This window comes from Thamnophis sirtalis, unplaced genomic scaffold, assembly GCF_051295495.1.
Source record: "Thamnophis sirtalis isolate CommonGarterSnake01/CBP01778 unplaced genomic scaffold, rThaSir2_p1.2 scaffold_17, whole genome shotgun sequence".
Classification (NCBI taxonomy): domain Eukaryota; kingdom Metazoa; phylum Chordata; class Lepidosauria; order Squamata; family Natricidae; genus Thamnophis; species Thamnophis sirtalis.
The window spans coordinates 3570509-3593718 of record NW_028261397.1 but is presented as its reverse complement, the minus strand read 5'-3'; the positions used below and the strand labels follow the sequence as shown (position 1 = coordinate 3593718).

At 44.8% G+C, this 23210-nt stretch overlaps 1 protein-coding gene across 1 annotated transcript in view; it reads left to right on the top strand.

The window, feature by feature from the left end:
• The window catches only part of LHFPL7 (LHFPL tetraspan subfamily member 7), a 91959-nt gene extending 74058 nt beyond the window's left edge, over positions 1-17901 (top strand). The window contains exon 3 of the mRNA XM_087702821.1: positions 17182-17901. Coding sequence (XP_087558947.1) covers positions 17182-17408 — 227 coding nt within the window. The 3' untranslated portion in view covers positions 17409-17901. The remainder of the gene's footprint in view (positions 1-17181) is intronic.
• Positions 17902-23210: the final 5309 nt, after the last annotated feature.

Sequence of the window (23210 nt, the reverse complement as noted above, 5' to 3'; positions counted from 1 at the left end):
TTCCTGCATTCTTGCCAAGTATTGCGGTTCCACCACAAAACCGCGATGCCCTTATCCGCGCCGACATAAGTGTGGAGGCAAATCCGCGGTGTCCGAAGCGCTAAGAAAAAAACGACCCTACCGCCGCGACAACAGCGCGGTGACAGAAGGGCGTTCTACATGCTTCGTTCTTTGCCTCCAAAGGTAGCCCTCCTCCTCCAGCTGACAGCGGCAGCGGGCACGGGGCAAAGCGGGCTGCCCAGCAGCAGCAGCCCGCGGGAAGGGGCCAGCTCAGCCGCAGGGGCCAGCAGGAAGCGGAGGAGGACGCGGCAGCAGCGGCGGCTGAGGCTCTCCCGGGGCCGGCGAAGCGGGCTTGCCCGGTGGCGGCGGCCACCCATCCAAGGAGATGTTGTTGAGGAAGAAGAGGGCGGCCTGCCTCTGCCGGGCAAGCCCGCTTCGCCGGCCCCGGGAGAGCCTCAGCCGCTGCCGCTGCTGCGTCCTCCACCGCCGCCAGCGTCGGCGGCCCTACTCGGGCCCCCCACGGGCTTCCTGCTGCCCCCCGTGGCTGTGCTGGACCCTTCCCGCAGGCTGCTGCTGCTGGGAAGCCCACTTTGCCCCGTGCCCGCTGCTGCTGTCAGCTGGAGGAGGAGGGCTGCCTTTGGAGGCAAAGAACGAAGTATGTAGAACGCCCTTCTGTCGCCGCGCTGTTGTCCCTGCGGTGATGACGCGCGGTGATGACGTCGCGACTTTAGCGTCGCGATTTAATCTCCGCTATTTTGCGTAGCGCGGTTTTGTCGTGCCACGAGTATTGCGCCGTCTGAAAGATATCGGCCTGGCCGCTCTCCAAGCCTGAGAAAGGTCGGTAATTGGAAACTATCTCGGAAGACGGTGGGAGAGGAAAGATTTTGCCGGAGAGGAATTCACTGTAAATTAAATAAAAGGGGTTTATTGGGACGAGGACTCGGCTTCATGCTGCTGGGGAAGCTTAGATCAGAACACCCCTCCCAGTGAACTACATGGAGGCATGGAGACCCCAGACCCTCTTCTAAAAAATCCAGACGGGGAGGAAACGCATGTTGTCCTTCACAACAGGGGCAATGAGCCGTGTTCCAAATGGCACACAATACACAAAAGGCCCCTTCGTTGTGCCTCCGATAGCTGGGGAACTCAATAAATTTGGATCTGGGCTGGTGGGAAGGGGACAGGAACCATTGTGGCTACACTTCAGAGGTGGGTTCCTGCCAGTTCTAACCTCTTCTATAGAAGAGGTTCCACAAATCTACAGTGCTGTTTAGAACCGGTTCCAGTTCGCTCCCCCCCTGCCCGTCCACACCACGCTTGCCCTGCCCGCCGCTGACTGATTGGCTGGCTCACCAATCACCCCGCCCGCCTCTAAGAGTCCTATTTAAACCTTAAAGTCTTAAAGCTGTCAAGTTTGAACACCCCTGGGGTTTTATTTTCTAAAGGGTTAGGGGTGCAAGACTCTTGTAACTGGACAGCTTTAAGACTTGTACACTTCAATGCCAGAGTTCCTGAGCCAACATGACTGGAGGAGGAATTCTGGGAGTTGAAGTCCACAAGTCTTAAAGCTGTCAAGTTTGAACACCCCTGAGGTTTTGGGGTTTTTTTTGTCTAAAGGGTTAGGGGTGCAAGGGTCTTGAAACTTGACAGCTTTAAGACTTGTGGACTACAACTCCCAGAGTTCCTGAGCCAACATGACTGGAGGAGGAATTCTGGGAGTTGAAGTCCACAAGTCTTAAAGCTGTCAACTTTGAACACCCCTGGGGTTTTCTTTTCTAAAGGGTTAGGGGTGCAAGGGTCTTGTAGCTTGACAGCCTTAAGACTTGCGTGCTTCAAATGCCAGAGTTCCTGAGCCAACATTTTGGTTGCTAAGCAAGAGCGTTGTTAAGTGAGTGTCACCACATTTTACAAGTTGGCCATGCCCACCCAGTCACATGGCTGCCAAGCCACTCCCACTCAGTCACATGGCTGGCAAGCCATTCCCACCTGGTCACATGGCCAGCAAGCCACTCCCACAAAGCAGGCCACACCTACAGAAGAATTTTGAAACCCACCACTACTACACTTGCAGTATTTTTGCTGAGTATTTTTTTCCCACCGGGGGTTGCATTATCGATCGGTTCCTTTTTAAAAAATAGAATAATATTAAGCGTTTGGGGGGGTACTTTATGGAGAAGTTGAAACGGAGCCAAGAGACGCATTTAGTCCATCAGGCGGGAGGACGGATACGACCGCAGCAAGAAATGAAAACGGAAACTGTGGCTATATAAAGACATTGGGAAAAGTGCACACACACACACACACACACACACACACACAAACTCACTAACACGCTTCCCCAGGCTTTGAGGAGCTTATGGGCGATCCCCGCGTTACGACCGCAACTGAGCCCCGAATTTACGTTGCAAAGTGAGACATTGGTGAAGTGAGTTTTCCTCCCATCGGACGGCCTTTCTTGGCCACCGTCGCTAAGTGAATCGCTGCAGTTGTTAAATTAGGCACAGGGGTGTTAAGACATGGACTTCGCTGGTCAGGAGGTCGCAAAAGCAGATCACGTGACATACACACACACCTGGGACACTTCGACCGTCGTAAACTACACTACATTTACACAATACATTGGAACTTCCTGTTCTTTCTAATAGCAGTTTCAAATCGGTACAATCCTCCTCCTGTTATTTCCCCTTCTAATATATTTCATTTGAGTTTCACCATTTTTAACCCTCTTATTTTACTCATCTATCTGATATATTGGGTGATTACCTCTAACAAGTTTAAACTCTCTTGAGTGCGTGTATATATATATATATATATATATATATATATATATATATATATATATATATATATATATATATATATATATATATATATATATATATATATATATATATATATATATATATATATATATATATATATATATATATATATATATATATAAGATTTTTTTTACAACCCCTGGTAAGCCCCAATTATGGGAGGAAGCTAACTGCTTCCATCATCTGTCTATCGGCTCGTCACAAGAGTCCATCACGACAGAAACCCAATATTTTTACTGTTGCCTTTGTTATATTTGTGTTTTTTTATTTGTGCTGATAAATAAATAAAGGGAGACTAGTATAGATCTATTTCAAGCTATTTAGCTCTCATCAGCTAGCCATACCCTTACTGGGATTTGAACCTGGGCTATATTACATCCTAGGCAAACTTCTTAGCCATTAGGCCACAGGCTCTTATCCGTTATCAGCGAAGCCAGGGTGAAAGGTATCTATTAGATTTTTTTTTTACACAAATATAACAAAGGCAACAGTAAAAATATTGGGTTAGCTTCCTCCCATAATTGGGGCTTACCAGGGGTTGTAAAAAAAATCTAATAGATACCTTTCACCCTGGCTTCGCTGATAACAGATAAGAGCCTGTGGCCTAATGGCTAAGAAGTTTGCCTAGGATGTAATATAGCCCAGGTTCAAATCCCAGTAAGGGTATGGCTAGCTGATGAGAGCTGAATAGCTTGAAATAGATCTATACTAGTCTCCCTTTATTTATTTATCACCACAAATAAACACACACACACACACACACACACACACACACACACACACACACACATATATATATATATATATATATATATACACATAAATAAATAAATAAATAAATAAATAAATAAATAAGATTTTTACAACCCCTGGTAAGCCCAAATTATGGGAGGAAGCTAACTGCTTCCATCATCTGTCAATCAGCTCGTCAAAAGAGTCCATCACGACAGAAACCCAATATTTTTACTGTTGCCTTTGTTATATTTCTGGTTTTTTTTATTTGTGCTGATAAATAAATAAAGGGAGACTAGTATAGATCTATTTCAAGCTATTTAGTTCTCATCAGCTAGCCATACCCTTACTGGTTCAAATCCCGGTAAGGGTATGGCTAGCTGATGAGAGCTAAATAGCTTGAAATAGATCTATACTAGTCTCCCTTTATTTATTTATCAGCACATATAAAAAACAACAACATATATGTGTGTGTGTGTGTGTGTGTGTGTGTGTGTGTGTTAATTCTCCTTAACTTCTATTTTTCGGTTTTATTGGCTTCTTTCAAATGCTCCTTGTTTCTTTCCTCCATCCACCTATACCATTTCCCCCATATCTGATAAAATTCTGTTTCTTCTTTTCCCTGAATTTCTTTTGGTAATTTGTCCATTTCGGCACAGCCCAAAACCTTTCTTATTATTTCATCTTCGCTTGGTATCTATTTTTCCATTCCTGAGTGAAGGTGAGCCTCGCCGCCGTAATTATGTGTAGAATTAAATACTGGATTTCTTTTTATATTTCATTGTCATTATTCCTCGTACAAATACTGGTTTCCAATCAATGTGGACGCCTGTTATTGATTCTAGCCAATTTTTAATCTTTTTCCAATACTTTTTGCCTTCCTCACATGTCCACTCTATGTGATCATACATTCCGTGTGTTTAATTCACTTTTCCAACATTTTGGTGAAATATTTGCTGAGACTTTTTGATGACCTTGCTGGTGCCAGGTGCCATCTGTAAAACATTTTGTACTGGTTTTCCTTGTATGCAACCAATAGGGTCATTTTTAAATTTGTTCCCCCAATTTTTGTTCCCATTCATCTAATTCAAAATGTTAGCCAAAGTTCTGTGAGGAGTCATTCTTCCTTCTCCTTAGGTGGCCAAAGTCTTTGAGTTTCCTCTTCAGGATCTGGCCTTCTAAAGAGCAGCCAGGGTGGATCTCCTCTAGGACTGACCGGTTGGATGGCCTTGCAGTCCAAGGGACTCAATGCAGGAGTCTTCTTCTCCAGCACCATAGTTCAAAGGCCTCCATTCTTTGGCTCTCAGCCTTCCTTATGGTCCAACTTCCACAGCCATCCATTGCAACTGGGAAAACCACAGCCTTAACTAGACGCACTTGTGTTGGCAGGGTGAGGCCTCTGCTTTTTAGGATGCTGTCTAGATTTGCCATCGCCTTCCTCCCCAGGAGTAAGCCTCTTTTAATTCCTTGCCTACAGTCCCCATCTGCAGTGATCTTGGAGCCCAGGAAAATAAAGTCTGTCACTACCTCCATTTCTTCCCCATCTATTTGCCAGGAATTGAGAGGGGCGGATGCCATGATCTTAGTTTTCTCAAGGGTGTGTGTGTATATGTGTGTGTGTGTGTGTGTGTATGTATGTATGTGTATATAATAAGCTGATAAGGAGGAGAACCTTGTGGCTTAGTGGTTAACACATCTGCCTAAGATGTAATATAGCACAGGTTCGAATCCCAGTAAGGGTATGGCTAGCTGATGAGAGCTAAATAGCTTGAAATAGATCTATACTAGTCTCCCTTTATTTATTTATCAGCACAAATACAACACAAATGTAACAAAGGCAACAGTAAAAATATTGGGTTTCTGTCGTGATGGTCTCTTGTGACGAGCCGATTGACAGATGATGGAAGCAGTTAGCTTCCTCCCACATTTGGGCATATCAGGGGTTGTGACACTAAATATATATACATATACATATACATATACATATACATATACATATACATATACATATACATATACATATACATATACATATACATATACATATACATATACATATACATATACATATACATATACATATACATATACATATACATATACATATACATATACATATACATATGGATTCCCCCCCCCCTTTCTCGTTGGCTGCCCGGTTCGAAAGCAAGCAGCCTCTTTTTTTTAAAAAATATATATATTTATTCTTTTTCTTTAAAAAAAACACATACAAAACAAGAGCAAGAAAAAAAAAAACTTTCCTCCATTTCACAAGCATGTTGTTTGGTTACAAGTTTTTGTGCATCAATTTTTAAGATTAAGAATAACATCACTTGGGTTTTGCATTAAACATAACTGAATATTTCGCTGCCAGCCTCTTGACGAAATCAGCCAGGCGGCATGGGAAGGGCATTGGGGTCACCCCAGGGGTTTTTGAATCCACCCCCCTTTTTAAAAAAAAAGTTAGACAGCGCAAAGGGATAGCTCTTGGCGCTCTCCCTCTCCGTCCCCCCCCCCCCACCAATTTCCTTTGAGCCGAGCATCCTCCTTGGCTCAATTCCGATTCGGGCTTCACTGCACCAGTGGTCCGACAATGCAGCTCTCCTCCGATTGCTGGGCTGTTCAGGATTCAAGCCATGTTTGGTGGCTGAATCGGCATGTCGGGCAGGTCGAGAAACACATCTGGCTCCGGAGCCTGGCGGAACTGAGGGTGGTATTATGCAGTCTCTCGGGGTTTTGCTGGGCTGCGCCAAAGAATGCGGTGGAGTCCTGTAAGATGCCGGAATTGAGGCATGGAGGGCGTCAAAAAACCCATCCTGCCTTTGTGGAAACCACATGGTTTATGATGGAGATGGGGTTGCGGACTCCAGATTCCCCCCTCCCTTAAATCGGAGGGAGAAAGGGGGAAATCGTGGCCAAAGAAATGGGAAAGGAGTCGCCTCGGGGTGGGGGTGGGTGGTGGGTGGGAGCGAACTTCCTTTGAATGTCAGTGGCTTCATGGAGGGTCTATGTTTCCAGCAAGGAGACTCAGTCTGCAGGGTGGGGTCTCCTGGCTGTTTTGTCTGCACCACAATCCTGCAAGTGTTGTGACCCGCCAGCAGCCAGCAGAGGTGGCAGTAGATTCGGGCAGTGAGGAGGGTTGGGGAGGAACCTGGGCCAGTCCTGGAGTCTGGGGGAGGCTCGGATGAGGGCTCTGTGTCGGAGGCAGAGAGGGGGCCAGGGCCGTCTGAGAGTTCTCAGCTGCCTTCGGAGTCAGACATCGGTGAGGCAGAAGAACAGCTGGAGCCTGTTCCCAGTGTGCGCATGCGCAGAGTTGCCAGAGGAAGGGAAGAGCTAAAGAACTGGGGTCGACTTGGGAGTAAGGCCACAAGTGGATGGTGAATGGCCCCTCCCAGAGGACATAAAAGAGGAGCGAAAGGGGAGTGGAGTTTGCAGGAGACAATTAGTTCGCTTCATTGGTTCGTGACTCTCCGAGGCTCCTTGCCAAGTTCTGCAGAGACCGGCCTGGCAGCTCTCCAAGCCATTTAAGGTCTGTGATTGTAAATCCTCCCTTGAAAGACTTTGCTGGATGTGAAGGAGCAGAATTCACAGCAAATTAATAAAAGGGTTTTTTGTCGGGACAAGGAGTTTGCTTCAGGCTCTTGGGAAATCTCAGTCAGAACAATGTGGTAGGACTGGATGAGAGATAAGGCTGGGTGTTCTGAAATGTCTGATGATTGGCCCAAAGTCACCCACCCCTTTTTTCCTCCCTCCCTTCTTCCTTCCTTCTCCATCTCTGGATAACACTTTGTCTGAAATGGTATAGGTTCTCCTGCCTTAGCAGAAGGTTGGACTAGAAGACCTCCAAGATCCCTCCCAACTCTATTATTCTACTATCCTTTCCTTCCTTCCTTCCTTCCTTCCTTCCTTCCTTCCTTCCTTCCTTCCTTCCCTCCCTCTCTCCCGCCTTCGTCCTTCCCTTTCTTTCCTTGCCTCCTTCTTTCCTTCCTTCCCTCCTCCTTTCCTTTTTCCTTTCCCTTCCTTCCTTTTTCTTTCTCCATCTCTGGATAACCCTTTGTCTGAAATGGTACAGGGGTCTCCTGCCTGAGCAGAGGGTTGGACTAGAAGACCTCCAAGGTCCCATCCAACTCTATTATTCTACTATCCCTTCCTTCCCCCCCCACCCTCTCTCCCTCCTCCCTCTTTCTTTCCTTCCCTCCTCCTTTCCTTCCTTCCTTCCTTCTTTCCCTCCTTTTTCTTTCCTCCTCCTTTCCTTTTTTCCTCCCTCCCTCCCTCCCTTCTTCCTTCCTTCTCCATCTCTGGATAACCCTTTGTCTGAAATGGTATAGGGTCTCCTGCCTTAGCAGAGGGTTGGTCTAGAAGACCTCCAAGGTTCCTTCCAACTCTATTATTCTACTATCCCTTCCTTCCTTCCTTCCTTCCCTCCTTCCTTCCCTCCTTTTTCTTTCCTCCTCCTTTCCTTTTTTCCTTTCCCTTCCTTCTTCTTTCTCCTGTCTTTGTTCCTTTTTTCCTCCCTCCCTCCCTTCTTCCTTCCTTCTCCATCTCTGGATAACCCTTTGTCTGAAATGGTAAAGGGTCTCCTGCCTGAGCAGAGGGTTGGTCTAGAAGACCTCCAAGGTTCCTTCCAACTCTATTATTCTACTATCCTTTCCTTCCTTCCTTCCTTCCTTCCTTCCTTCCTTCCTTCCTTCCCTCTTTCTTTCCTTCCTTCCCTCTTTCTTTCCCCCTCCTTTCCTTTTTTCCTTCCTCCCTCCCTCCCTCCCTTCTTCCTTCCTTCCTTCCTTCTCCATCTCTGGATAACCCTTTGTCTGAAATGGCATAGGGTCTCCTGCCTGAGCAGAGGGTTGGTCTAGAAGACCTCCAAGGTCCCTCCCAACTCTGTTATTCTGTTTTCTACTCTGTGTTCTGTATTTTGACTTGCCCATCTTCTCTTCAGGCCCTCCCAATAGGTTTGATGATGCCTGACTGGTCGAGCCCCTTCCCCAAGTTGGGGTGGTGGTGGGGAGGGCAGAAAATGGGGATTTCTGGGAGGAATTTGCAGTGCTTGAGTATCTGGGTGGGGTTTATTTTATTTTATTTCTGGTGACAAAGGACTTTTAGAATTTGAGTTGCGATTCTCACGTGTTTCCTGCCTCCCAGGGTGGGAAAGGGCATCCGTCACGTTGGGCCGGAGAGCTTGGGCGTGGCCAGGAGGGGCTCTGGGTTCAAGGTCCCCTTTAATAGCATCGCTCCGGGCTCTGGCAGGGCGGGGAGGGTCTCTGAGATGGAGAATTCTCCTTTTCATTTTTCTTTCATTCTCTTTCTCTTCCTTCCTCCTCCTATCTTCCTTCCTTCCTATTTCTCTTTTTTCTTTCTTTTCCTTCCTTCCTTTTCCTTTCTTTCTCTTACTTTGTTTCTCCCTTTCTCACTTTTTCTCTGCTTTCCTTTTTTCTCTTTCTCATTTTTCTTTTTCCCCTTCCTTCCTTTAGTTGTTTTTTCTTTCTTTCTCTTTTTCTTTATTTTCCTTTCTTTCTTTTCTTTGTTTCTCTTTCTTTCCTTTCCTTCTTTTTCCTTTCTCTTTCTCTCTCTTTCTTTCTTTCTTTTCCTACCTCCTTCCTTCCTATTTCTCTTTTTTCTTTCTTTTCCTTCCTTCCTTTTCCTTTCTTTCTCTTACTTTCTCTCTGTTTCTCCCTTTCTCACTTTTTCTCTGCTTTCCTTTTTTCTCTTTCTCATTTTTCTTTTTCCCCTTCCTTCTTTTTGTTGTTTTTTCTTTCTTTCTCTTTTTCTTTATTTTTCTTTCTTTATTTTCTTTGTTTCTATTTCTTTTCTTTCCTTCTTTTTCCTTTCTTTCTTTCTTTCTTTCTTTCTTTCTTTCTTTCTTTCTTTCTTTCTTTCTTTCTTTCTTTCTTTCTTTCTTTTCCTTCCTGGCTCTGGGTTCAAGGTCCCTTTTAAGAGCATCGCTCCAGGCTGTCGCAGGGCGGGGCGGGTCTCTGAGATGGAGAATTCTCCCTTTTATTTTTCTTTCATTCTCTTTCTCTCTCTTCTTTCTTTTCCTACCTCCTTCCTTCCTATTTCTCTTTTTTCTTACTTTGTTTCTCCCTTTTTCACTTTTTCTCTGCTTTCTTTCTTTCTCTTGCTCTTTTCTTCTTTTTCCCCTTCGTTTTGTTGTTTTTTCTTTCTCTCTCTTTTTCTTTATTTTCTTTTCTTTCTTTCCTTTCTTTCTCTTTCTTTTCTTTCCTTCTTTTTCCTTTCTTTTTCTTTCTTTCTCTCTCTCTCTCTCTCTCTCTTTCTTTCTTTCTTTCTTTCTTTCTTTCTTTCTTTTCCTTCCTGGCTCTGGGTTCAAGGTCCCTTTTAAGAGCATCGCTCCAGGCTGTGGCAGGGCGGGGCGGGTCTCTGAGATGGAGAATTCTCCCTTTCATTTTTCTTTCATTCTCTTTCTCTCTCTTCTTTCTTTTCCTACCTCCTTCCTTCCTATTTCTCTTTTTTCTTTCTTTTCCTTCCTTTTCCTTTCTTTCTCTCTGTTTCTCCCTTTCTCACTTTTTCTCTGCTTTCTTTCTTTCTCTTTCTCTTTTTTCTTTCTCCCCTTCCTTCCTTTTGTTGTTTTTTCTTTCTCTCCCTTTTTCTTTATTTTCCTTTCTTTCTTTTCTTGGTTTCTCTTTCTTTCCTTTCCTTCTTTTTACTTTCTCTCTCTCCCTCTCTCTCTCTCTCTCTTTCTTTCTTTCTTTCTTTCTTTCTTTCTTTTCCTTCCTGGCTCTGGGTTCAAGGTCCCTTTTAAGAGCATCGCTCCGTTCTCTGGCAGGGCGGGGAGGGTCTCTGAGTTGGAGAATTCTCCCTTTCATTTTTCTTTCATTCTCTTTCTCTCTCTTCTTTCTTTTCCTACCCCCTTCCTTCCTATTTCTCTTTTTTCTTTCTTTTCCTTCCTTTTCCTTTCCTTCTCTCTGTTTCTCCCTTTCTCACTTTTTCTCTGCTTTCTTTCTTTCTCTTTCTCTTTTTTCTTTTTTCCCTTCGTTTTGTTTTTTTTTCTTTCTCTCTCTTTTTCTTTATTTTCTTTTCTTTCTTTCCTTTGTTTCTCTTTCTTTTCTTTCCTTCTTTTTCCTTTCTTTTTCTTTCTTTCTCTCTCTCTCTCTCTCTCTCTCTCTCTTTCTTTCTTTCTTTTCCTTCCTGGCTCTGGGTTCAAGGTCCCTTTTAAGAGCATCGCTCCAGGCTCTGGCAGGGCGGAGAGGGTCTCTGAGATGGAAAAATTCTCCCTTTCTTGCAGAGTTTAAGGTTGGGACCTTCTCTGAATTCCAGGCACGCTGTTGCTTGCCGTTCGTTGGGCTCAGGGTGGAGCCAGGCGGTTGTAGGAGGACGGGAAGTTCCCATTCCAACGGCGTTTTCTGCAACTCTGGGTTGAACGGTGGGGCCCTTGGGGCTCTCTGCACTTGACGGTTGCTTGCTGACGTTTCGTGGCCCAACTAGGGAACATCATCAATGCTGGGAGCGAGTGGGGTTTGTGGAGAGGAGGAAGAAGAGGGTGAGGAGGATTCTGGGACCTTTTGATGCTCTCTGAGTTGTGTGGGGTTTTTTTACTGCAGGCATTTCATGATCCAGGTAACAGCATCAGTGTTAGGAAGAGGAGGAGGAGGAGTTGGAGGAGTTGGAGGAGGAGGAGGAGGAGGAGGAGGAGGAGGAGGAGGAGGAGGAGGAGGAGGAGGAGGAGGAGGAGGAGGAGGAGGAGGAGGAGAAGGAGGAGAATTATTATAATGCCTTGAGCCAGTCAGGATTGAACTTCCTGGCTGTGGGCAGAGTTTAGCCTGCAATATTGCCTTCTAACAACTGCAACAGAGTTTCATCCCTCCCTCCTTCCTTCCTTCCCTCCTTCTTTCTTTTTTCCTTTCCATTTCTTCCTCCTTCTATCTTCCTTCCTTTCTCTTTTTTCCTTCCTCCTTTCTGTTTTTGCTTTCCATTTTCCTCCCTCCTTCCCTCTCTTCCTTCCTTCTTTTTTCTTTCCATCCTCCCTCCCCTCCCTCCCTCCTTCCTATCTTCCTTCCTTCCCTCATTCCTTCCTTCCTCCATCCCTCCTTTCTTCCATCTTTCTTTCCTCCTTCCTTTTTTTCCTTTCCCTTCCTTCTTCCTTCTTATGTTCCTTCCTTCCTCCCTTCCTTCTGTTTTTTGCTTTCTCTTCCTCCTTCCCTCCCTTCCTTCTTTCTTTTTTCCTTTCCCTTTCTTCCTCCTTCTATCTTCCTTTCTTTCTCATTTTCCTTCTTTCTGTTTTTGCTTTCCATCTTCCTCCCTCCTTCCCTCCTTCCCTCTCTCCCTTATTTCCTTCTTCTTTTTTCTTTCCATCCTCCCTCCCCTTCCTCCCTCCTTCCTATCTTCCTTCCTTCCCTCCTTCCTCCATCCCTCCTTCCTCCATCCCTCCTTCCTTCCCTCCTTTCCTTTTTTCCTTTCCCTTCCTTCTTCGTTCCTCTCTTCCTTCTGTTTTTTGCTTCCTATCTTCCTCCTTCCCTCCCTCCTTCCTTCCTTCCCTCCTTCTGTCCTCCTTCCTTTTTCCCTTCCCTCCTTCCTTCCTCCATCCCTCCTTTCTTCCTTCCTTTTTTTCCTTTCTCTTCCTTCCTCCTCCTTCTATCTTCCTTCCTTCCTTTCTCTTTTTTCTTTTTGACAAGCTCAGCATCTTAATAGATTTAACTCCCAGAATTCCCCAGCCAGCATGCTTTGAGACAGGAGGAGGAGTTGAAATCTGCTCCATCCTAAATGTGCCAAGATTGAGAAAGGCAGATGTACCCATTTGGCCTCTAAACCGGAGACTCTTGGCAGAAATAAATCTTCCTTGGTCATTTTGCAGCCCCGGAATTTAAGATGACCCCCCCCCCCCTGTTTTACGTACAGCCCCAATGAGAAATGTTTCCTGCTTGGTGATGGAGAAGCGGAGGCTGTCTGTATTATATTTCCTCCACAGAGTTACTTAGGGAAGAATGAAAAAGTCATCAATCATTTCTAAATCTCAGAGATGATGGGCTTTGGGATTCCTCTGCCATGTAGAAAACTATGGAGTAAAGTAAAGGAACAAAGATTCTTTAAAAATCCGCAGCTGGCTTTCCTTCCTTCCTCCTTTTCTCCCTCCATCCCTCCCTCCCATCTGTTATTCTCCTTCCTTCCTTCCTTCCTTCCTTCCTTCCTTCCCTCCCTCCCTCTTTATTCTCATATCCTTCCTTCCTCCTTCTCTCCCTCCCTCCCTTCCATCTGTTGTTCTCCTTCCTTCTTTCCTCTCTCCCTTCCATCTGTTATTCTCCTTCCCTCCCTCCCTCTTTATTCTCATATCCTTCCTTTGATCCTCCTTCTCTCCCTCCCTCTCTTCCATCTGTTATTCTCCTCCCTCCCTCCCTTCCATCTCCTCCCTCCCTCTTTATTCTCATATCCTTCCTTCCTCCTTCTCTCCCTCCCTTCCATCTGTTGTTCTCCTTCCTTCTTTCCTCCCTCCCTTCCATCTGTTATTCTCCTTCCCTTCCTCCCTCCCTCTTTATTCTCATATCCTTCCTTTGATCCTCCTTCTCTCCCTCCCTCCCTTCCATCTGTTATTCTCCTCCCTCCCTCTTTATTCTCATATCCTTCCTTCCTCCTTCTCTCCCTCCCTCCCTTCCATCTGTTGTTCTACTCTCCCTCCCTCTCTTCCATCTGTTATTCTCCTCCCTCCCTCTTTATTCTCATATCCTTCCTTCTTCCTTCTCTCCCTCCCTCCCTTCCATCTGTTGTTCTACTTCCTTCTTCCCTCCGTCCTTTCCATCTTTCTCCTCCCTCCCTTCCATCTGTTGCTCTCCTTCCTTCTTCCCTCCCTCCCTTCCATCTGCTATTCTCCTTCCTTCCTTCCTTCCTTCCTTGCTTCCTTCCTTCCTAAAACCCAGCACAGTTTAGCCCAGCCAGATCTCTTCTTCCTCCTCTTCCTCCTCCTCCTCTTCTCTCCAAACCCCCTCTAGTGCTGCTGATGTTACCTAGTTGGGTGAAAATGCCTGCAACAAAACAACCAAACTTAGAGAGCACCAAGGTCCCCCACTGTCCTCCTCCTCTCTGCCAACCCCACTCCCTCCTAGCCCTGATGACGTTACCTAGCTGGGTAACAAAACCTCTTGCAAAAAGGAAAAAAAAAAAAAAACAAGCTTAGAGACCAATGAAGACCCCCACCACAGGACATCCATCTTCCCCAAAGAAGGTGTTGGATGGATGTCGTGGGAACGACATGTCGGATGTCGTGTAGGCGTCAACGCCTACAGCTCTTCAGGAGCCTGTGAAAATACCGCTAAGGGATGCTTTCTTTCTCTCTCTCCCTCTCTGCCCCCCCCCCCAAACTCCATGCCTGGGAGATTAGAAAGTAGAATAAAAGGTGACCTTCTCTTAAATTGATGCTTATGGTCTCAGCTATAAAACTTCTCACGGCTGACAGGGACTTTCCTGCTGAAGGACTCCAGAAAGGGATTTATAATGGCTGGGACGGGGGGGGGGGGGAGGCTTGGGGAGGGGGCGCACGAATGAAGTGCCTGCAGAAATAAATGAACAAGTTGAGGAAGGGACAGGGGTCACCCAGGCCCCAACAAAGGCAATCATTTTACTCCGGTCTCTGGCGCCTTTGGGGAAGAGCGTTGAAACGAAAGCTGGGAAGTGTCTAGCCAAACATTTGGAAGAAAATATATGTATCTATCTATCTATCTCCTTGGAAGCTGTGGCTTTTGCAACCTTTCTCTGTTAGCTTTATTTATGGAATACTGCGTGGGAAAGAACATAGGCCAAGAGATGCTGTCAAGGGGACCACTTAACCATATTTTTTGGCGTATAAGACGCTCCGAAGTATAAGGCGCCCCCTAGCTTTTGGGGAGGAAAACAAGGGAGGAAAATATCTGCTTCAGCCTCCCAGCCATTCAGCCTCCCAGCCATTTGCCTCCTTGCAACAAACAGCAAACAGTACAGACAATATTACACTGTTTGTAGTGTTAGATTTCAGACTATACTTGTACAGATGCTGTTAAAATCGATGTGGCTTTCTGGAAGTAGAGTTATTCTCTGCTATTTAAAAGGAGATGCAATAGCACTGGGCCTCTTCCGATCAAGCATTTGTTTTAAAAAGCTTCTTCATTTTGTTAAGCTGCCTAGAACAAGAATAAAGCAGCCTTTAAAAAATAAGTCTAATCATTTGAACATTCTATATAGGCATTTATAGTTATTGACTTACCTCCTTGCAGCAAACAGCAAACAGCCTGATTAGCAGAAGAAAAACAAAATCTGCTTCTGCCTCCCAGCAATTTGCCTCCTGGAGCAAACAGCCAGTTTCACTTTCAGTTTCAGTTTAACCAGCCTGATCATCAGCTGTTTCAGGCTGCCAGGATTGCTATAGCCTATTGCAGCCTCTGCAAGCCCCATTTTCCCCGTTTGCTGCAAGGAGGCAAATTGCTGGGAGGCAGAAGCCAAAGGGTGGGGGCCGGTGGGTGGGGTGGGGCTACATTCAGTGTATAAGACGCACCCAAATTTTCACCCTCTTTTAGGGGGGAAAATGGTGCGTCTTATACTCCGAAAAATACAGTAGATTCAGATTAATAGAGTTGGGAAGGGACCTTGGAGGTCTTCTAGTCCAACCCCCTGCTCAGGCAGGAAACCGATACCCGTGATAGCGAACTATGGCACGCGAGGCCCCTCTGCGGGCACAACCAGCCTAGCTCCAGCCCGCATGCACACGAACCTCCTGCCAGCCAGCTGGTTATGGGGTCTCTGCGGTGCATGTGGTGGGGAGGGCGGGGGCGCGTGTGGGGAACACATGCACACCTACGTGAGGGGTGTGGAGTGTGTGCGTGTGCGCTCGCATTGCATTTTGGTGGTTTGGGGCATGGGAAGGCCTCCTCCATCTACCTGGTAGCCAAAACTGGGCATGGGGATGCTGTGTGATGCACCCCTGCGCCCCATTTTGGCTCTGGTGCACCAACTTGGAAGGCATAATGGGATAAAGGGAAGGCGGGGGGCATGTGTGGTGGATGCACGCGTGCGTGGTGGGGTGTGAACGAGCGAGGGGCACTGGCATTGTATTTTGGGGGTTATACCCATGAGCTTTGGGCACTTGGCACCAAAAAAGGTTCACCATCACGGCCCTACACCGTTTCAGACAAATGGTTATCCAGTCTTTTCTTAAAAACTTCCAGTGACGGGTCACTCACAATTTCTGGTGGCAAGCAGTTCCACTGGTTAATTACCCTCACTGTTAGGATATTTCTCCTTAATTCCAGGTTGCTTCTCTCCTTGATTAGTTTCCACCCATTGCTTTTTGTTCTGCCCTCAGGTGATTTGGAGAATAGTTTGACTCCCTCTTCTTTGGGGCAACCCCTGAGATATTGGAAGACTGCTATCATGTCTCCCCTGGTCCTTCTTTTCATTAAACTAGACATTCCCAGTTCCTGCAACCGTTCTTCCTTTATTTTAATTTCCATGCATTTAATCCTCTTTCTTGCCCTGCTCTGCACTCTTTCTAGAGTCTCAACAAAACCAGAAGTAAACTTAGATTTCCTGCGAAAATGTAATAAATTGTGGTCACACATGAGTGTAGATGATGTACATGGCCTTTCCATTTAATTGTTTATAACAGGTTTTCTCCCCAACCTGAGGCCACCTGGGTGAATTGGGACTAGATTTTGGTCGCCATGATGGAGAAAAGATGCTGAGACTCTGGAAAGAGTGCAGAGAAGAGCAACAAAGAGGATTAGGGGACTGGAGGCTCAAACGTATGAAGAACGGTTGCAGGAACTGGGTGTGTCTAGTTTAATGAAAAGAAGGACTAGGGGAGACATGATAGCATCTTCCAATATCTCAGGGGCTGCCCCAAAGAAGAGGGAGTCAAGCTATTCTCCAAAGCATCTGAGGGTAGAACAAGAAGCAATGGGTGGAAACTAATCAAGGAGAGAAGCAACTTAGAACTGAGGAGAAATTTCCTGACAGTTAGAACAATTAATCAGTGGAACAGAAGTTGCCTCCAGAAGTTGTGAATGCCCCAACACTGGAAGTCTTTAAGAAGATGTTGGATAGCCATTGGTCTGAAACAGTATAAGGTTTCCTGCCTAGGCAGGGAGTTGGACTAGAAGACCTCCAAGGTCCCTTCCAACTTTTGCTATTGTATTGTATTAAGGTCTCTTCCAGCTCTGTTGTTAATCTGTTAAAAATACAAATACAATGTCAGGGTTCCAAATAGCATCCAAAACTAAATCAGAATCCAAGGCAAAGTATTGCTCAAAATTCCAATTTATGAAGAGAGCCACGTTGGCACATCTGGGAAAACCTGAATCTGAAAGCCTCCCGGTTTCCCCCACCCAGGTGAAAGTTCAAGATCCTGCCCCCACACCCACAAGTCCATCACATGGTCCCATCTCCCACTCCCATGCTGGCAGCTTCCACCCATCCATTTCCGGTCAGGTGCAGAGGTGCAAAGACAAAGGGTGACCTTGGCTTTCTAGAAAGAATGTTGTTATGGCTACATATCATCAAGCTCCATTTTCCCACCAGAGAAAATACATAGTAGAATGGTAGAAAGTGTGGCAGGCGAAAGATCCGAAAGAAAAGACGGTTGCAGGCCTGACATACAATGAACTTCCCCACATATTTTATGCTTTGAAATGTTGATTCTTTCTCCTTCTCTTCCTAGTGTTCATCATGGGATTCGGCCTGCTGGTGTATCCGTTTGGACTTGGGTCTTCGGCCGTGAGGACACACTGCGAGGATTCGAGCATTTATTATGCAGGGAGTTGCCAACTCGGCTGGGGTTACATGTTGGCCATTGTTGGGGTGATGCTGTCTGTCTTTTTGCCATTTTTTGCAAAATATGCACCAAAAGACCATCTTTATCCCACCCCGATTCCTACCATTTTGTAATATTTCGCCCTCCGATGTTCTGGTTGAAAATTTCCTGGGTGCTTCCTTGGAGCTTTGAAGCAAAGAAGAAGAAGAAGAAGAAGAAAAGTATTTTTAAGTTGCTCCGAGTAAACCCAAAATGCATCGGTGATCAGCTCAGCGCTCTGATTCTGCAATAAAATTGCCAAATTTTGGATCGGTCACCTCAAACTTTTTCTCGCGTCGAATGCCGAATGCTTCCGAAAGAACGAAATCCCGTTTTATCCTCAATATCTACCTCCCTGTTTCTTTGGCAACTCAAATAATCTTTTTTTTAAAGGCCTCAGCTCTGGTTCTTTTATATATCTTACTGTTGAATATTTGGACATTTTGGGTTTTTTTAAAAAATTAAACCAGCTGATTTAAAACCCAATAATTTTATTATTATTATTAATTTTGCAAATTACGTTGTCCGGATAAATGACAGCATCCTTGCTGGCTCAACTTATTTGCAAGGATTAAGCCAAGGAGCTACGGGGTTGTGTTTTTGTTTTTGTTTTGAATTAATAAGATGGCCTCGTCCAGACAACAGGACAAAGCAAAGGCTGAATCCCTGCAGACTATAAAACTACACATGACACTGCAGTTTTACCTTGTCGGTTGTGTGAATCCAATATCCAATATGGGATATGTATGGATTTAAGGGCCTACTCAGTGGCAAATATAGGATTGTCTCCCTCTCTCTCTCTTTCTCTCTCCTTCTTTCTCTGTCTTTCTCTCTGTCTCTCTCTTACTCCCGCTCTTTCTTTTTCTTTCTTCTTTTCTCTCTCTTTCTCTTTCTCTATCTTTCTGTCTGTCTCTTACTCCCCCTCTTTCCCTCTCTTTCTTTATCCTTTTCTCTTTCTCTTTCTTTCTCCCTCTTTCTCTCTTACTCCCTTTCTTTCTCTTTCTCTCTCTTTCTCTTTGTCTGTTTTCTGTTTCTTTCTTACTTCCTCTTTCCCTCTCTTTCTTTATCCTTTTCTCTTTCTCTTTCTTTCTCTTTCTCTCTTACTCCCTTTGTTGTTGGGGGCAATATGCTGACTCTGTAAACCGCTTAGAGAGGGCTGAAAGCCCTATGAAGCAGTATATAAGTCTAACTGCTATTGCTATTGCTATTTCTCTTTCTCTCTCTCTTTCTCTTTATCGGTCTTTCTGTTTCTTTCTTACTTCCTCTTTCCTTCTCTTTCTTTATCCTTTTCTCTTTCTCACTTTCTCTCTCTTTCTGTCACTCTCTCTTTCTGCCTCTCTCTCTTTCTGTCTCTGTCTCCCCAAAGATGTTTTTTCAAGAGGCAACTGGACTTCTTGGTTTTTCTTCGAAGAGATTTCGCTTCTCATCCAAGAAGCTTCTTCAGCTCTTACCTGCATGGTGGAGATTGGCTGAGTAAAATCCTTCCATTTCCCCACCATTGATCAGAGCTGAAGAAGCTCCTTGAATGAGAAGCAAAACGTCTTCAAAAGAAAAAAGTCCAGTTGCCTCCTGAAAAATCATCCTTGGGACTATTTCTCTCTCTTTCTTTCTTTTCTCTCTCTTTCTTTCTCACCCACCCACACACCACTTCTTTCTATGTTAAATCAGTTGTGCCAGTACTGAAAAGTGCATTCTTTTCCAATAGCTCAAAAGTAATTTGTTAAATTTTAATGTTACGGTTTTTACAGATCTGTTGGGGAAATGTGGCTTTTGTTTGTCTTAAGAGAAGCCAGCAAGATTTGCAGCAGGTTTTAATTTAGTGTTTTTCAAGCTTGAAAACTTTAAGATGGGTGGACTAATCTCAGAATTCCACTCCTCTTAAAGCAGGCTATCTGGGGAATTCTGGGAGTTGAAGTCCACCCATCTTCAAGCACACTGGCTAAGGAATTCTGGGAGTTGAAGTCCCCTCATTTTCAAGTTTGGAAGATTGAGTGGGGGGGGGGGGACACTACTTTAAAGATTTTTTCCAGAGTCTGGGATACTGAATGTGGGTCTGGATTTCACACATTTTACGCTATTTTATACTCTTCTTTTAAAAAATCTCAAAGGAATTTAAGGTAGTGACAACCACAGGATAAAAAATTCACCCCAAGGCAAATACGATGCACAGTTAAAAGACTAAGGAAGGTTAAAATGAAAAGGGGTGTAAGAGTTGTGTCAAGAGCTGGACACAGAAAAAGAGATTATTTTACAAATCGGGCTACTCCTGGGGAGCCTGCCTTCCCTGGGGAAACTAAAAATGGCCATTTTGAGACCCCTGGTCTTGAATTGTTACGAGTTTTAAGTGCAAATAGCAAGATTTTGAATTGGCTTTAGCCAATCCGAGGGGCAATTAATGCAGGTCTTTTAGCTGGGAATAATGGGGGCTCTGAGTAACATCCATGTAGCAGCCTATTTACAGAATAACAAGAGTTGGAAGGGACCTTATAGGTCATCTAGTCCAACCCCCTGCTCCAGCAGGAGACCCTTTACCATTGCTGACAAGTGGCTGTCCAGTCTATCTATGCAATCTTGCTTGAGTTGGAAGGGACCTTGGAGGTCTTCTAGTCCAGCCCTCGGCTTAAGCAGAGATCCTATACCATGTCAGACAAATAGCTGTCCAATCTCTTTTTTTTAAAAACCTCCAGTAATGGAGCACCCACAACTTCTGGTGGCAGGCTGTTCCACTGGTTAATTGTTCTCGCCGTCCTGAAAATTTCTTAGTTCCAGGTTGATTCTCTTCTTGATTAGTTTCTATCCATTGTTTCTTGTCCTGCCTTCAGGGGCCTTGGAGAATAGTTTGACTCCCTCTTCTTTGGGGCAACCCCTGAGAGATTGGAAGACTGCTATCATGTCTCCCTAGTCCTTCTTTTCATTAAACTAGACATACCCAGTTCCTGCAACCGTTCCTCATATGTTTTAGTCTCCAGTCCCCTAATCATCTTGGTTGCTCTTCTCTGCCCTCTTTCTAGAGTCTCAACAAAACCAGAAGTAAACATTAATTTTCTGCAAAAGTATCATAAATTGCAGTCCACACGAGTGTAGATTACATAGCCATTCCATTTAATTGTTAATAACAGGGTTTTTCCCAACCTAAGGCCACCTGCGTGAATTGGAACTACAATTCCCAGAATTCTCTAATTGGCATGTTAAGACAGCTAGCTGAGAATTCTGGGAATCGTAGTCCAAACACATCTGGAGGGACTCAGACTGAAGAATGTTCTTGGAATAAACAAATAAAAATTTTGTGTTTGCAGCACCCTTGAGTGGACATAACAACTGCAACACTAGGTCATATATCAGTGGGGGAAAAATGCCATTTAATCCGAAGCATTTGAAGAGGACATCAAGTTAAAAAAAAGAATATATTTAATTTTAGAATAGAATAGAATTCTTTATTGGCCAAGTGTGATTGGACATACAAGGAATTTGTCTTTGGTGCAGTATTTAATTTTATTTCACCTTAAAGAAGAAGATTCATTTGTCTACTAAATAACTGGAATCAGAGCCTGTAAAAACAAAACGATGCAATCCTTTATGGCTTTCTTTAAGCAATAATTATTCACTTTTATTTATTTGTAACAGAGGGAATCTGGACCCGCTCTTAGCCTTCCGCATATTGGAAGAGTATGTCAGTCTGTTGTTAAGACCATGTATCTTAGCATATGCAATTTTCAGGACTAAAGCCGTTAAAAATACATACAGAAATTGCCAGAAGCCTTTCGGAGATCATAAGCATGTCAATCTAAAATGCAGAAAACCGGGCGCTTTGTTAGAGAATTGTACTGATGAGATCAATCACAACAACGCCATCACAATCAGTGTCACAACACAGCATGTCTGTTCAGCCTTTGCTGCATCTTGTAATTCAGGTGAAAATAGGATTGCATTGTGCGTGCGTGTGTGTGTGTGTAGGGGGTGGGGGGGGGAATAGCCAAGATTTGGTCTTTATCGCTGCAAAATGCACCGATCTTGGTGATTGAATTAACTCAATGTATGGCAGAAAATGTGCATCCTTAAATAGGTTAGCTTCACGGAGTGTGCTAAATTGCACAAATATACACAACTTGTAGAGAGGAACTATGGTAACCTTGATGGATTTATTCAGGAACAGTTCCTACACAAAAAGGGGCTATTTTCCCTTTAAAGTCCAGAGAAACAAGATCGAAGTACAGAAGGGGATTTAAATAGACACCTCCCTGATACGCTGGAGTACAAATAGCCCTCGACTTACCGCCTCAATTGAGCCCAACATTTTTGTTGCTAAGTGTTCTGACCGAGGCTTCCCATAGAGCCTGAAGCAGACTCCTGGTCCCGACAAAAGGCCCTTTTATTAATTGACTCTGAATTCTGCTCCTTCACATCCAGCAAAGTCTTTCAAGGGAGGATTTACAGTCACAGACCTTATCTGGCTTGGAAAGCTGCCAGGCCGATCTCTGCAGAACTTGGCAAGGAGCCTCGGAGAGTCACGAACCAATTAAGCAAACTAATGTTCTCCTGCAAACTCCACTCCCCTTTCGCTCCTCTTTTATTCCCTCTGGGAGGGGCCATTCACCGTCCACCTGTGGCCTTCCTCCCAAGTCGACCCCTGTTCTTTAGCTGTTCCCTTCATCTGGCAGCTCTGCGCATGCGCACACTGGGAACAGGCTCCAGCTGTTCTTCTGCCTCACTGATGTCTGACTCCGAAGGCAGCTGATAACTGTCGGACGGCCCCGGCCCCCTCTCTGCCTCCGACACGGAACCCTCATCCGAGCCTCCCCCAGGTTCCTCCCCAACCTCCTCACTGTCCGAATCTGCTGCCAGCTCTGCTAGCCGCTGGTGGGCCACAATACTAAGCGAGACATTATGTGAGTTCCCCCCCCCCCATTTTATGACCTTTCTTGACCCGGTTGTTAAGTGAATCACTACAATTGATAAGCAAGTATCACGGTCGTTTAGTGAATCTGGCTTAGCCATTGACTTGTCCAAAGGTCGAGAAAAGGGGTCGCGTGACCCCCTCAATTGTCATAAATACGAGTCAGTTGCCAAGCCGCTGAATTTTGATCCCGTGACCATGGAGATTCTGCAACGGTCGTAAGTGTGACAAACGGCCACTTTTTTGAACCCCGTTTTTAACTTTGAACGGTCATTAAACAAATCGTTGCAAGTTGAGGGCTATCTGTATGTAAGCACTTTTTGGTTTTTTAAACTCGATGCCCCGTGTAGCTATACTTTCTAAATTAAGTGTAAATGACAGATATTGACCAGAATTATCTGGAGCATTTTTGGAAATGGCTCTTTTTAGAAAGCAAGGAATATTGGAAAAGCGAAGTGTGAATGAGGAGGAGGAGGAACTGAGGAAGATCAGAGAACGTGAAATAAAGGAATTAATTGCAGAATGCTTTCTTTCTTAACCAACCTGTGCCTTTTTAACGCTAAAACACGTATCACATCAATAAGCGAACATTTAGTCAAAAGCTTCATCAGCCAGTGAAAAATGTACGGTGTTGTAAAAATGTCTTTGTATTTCTCTATACGTGTATGTTTCTAAACAAAAAATAACCGTTTCTGTAATGTTTACAGTTGTTCACTTCAGTGTTTCACTAGAAAAGTGATTTGTCGGTATGCATGAGAAATGTCCTTTTTTCTTTCTTTCTTCCGGAAATCGGAAAAAAGCAAGTTTGGTGAGTGGATTTTTGGTGCTGTATAATGAAGTTTTCTTCGGAACGCTCCGAAATTTTAAAGAATTCCCATAAAGATTCTGTGGCCACGTCGACCCCCATTTCGTATTTATAACAGTTTCTAGGACTCGGATGTGATCCTGACGTCGAAAGTGCTTCCCTCTCGCACCTCTGGAAATTTATATCGGGAAATGTAGA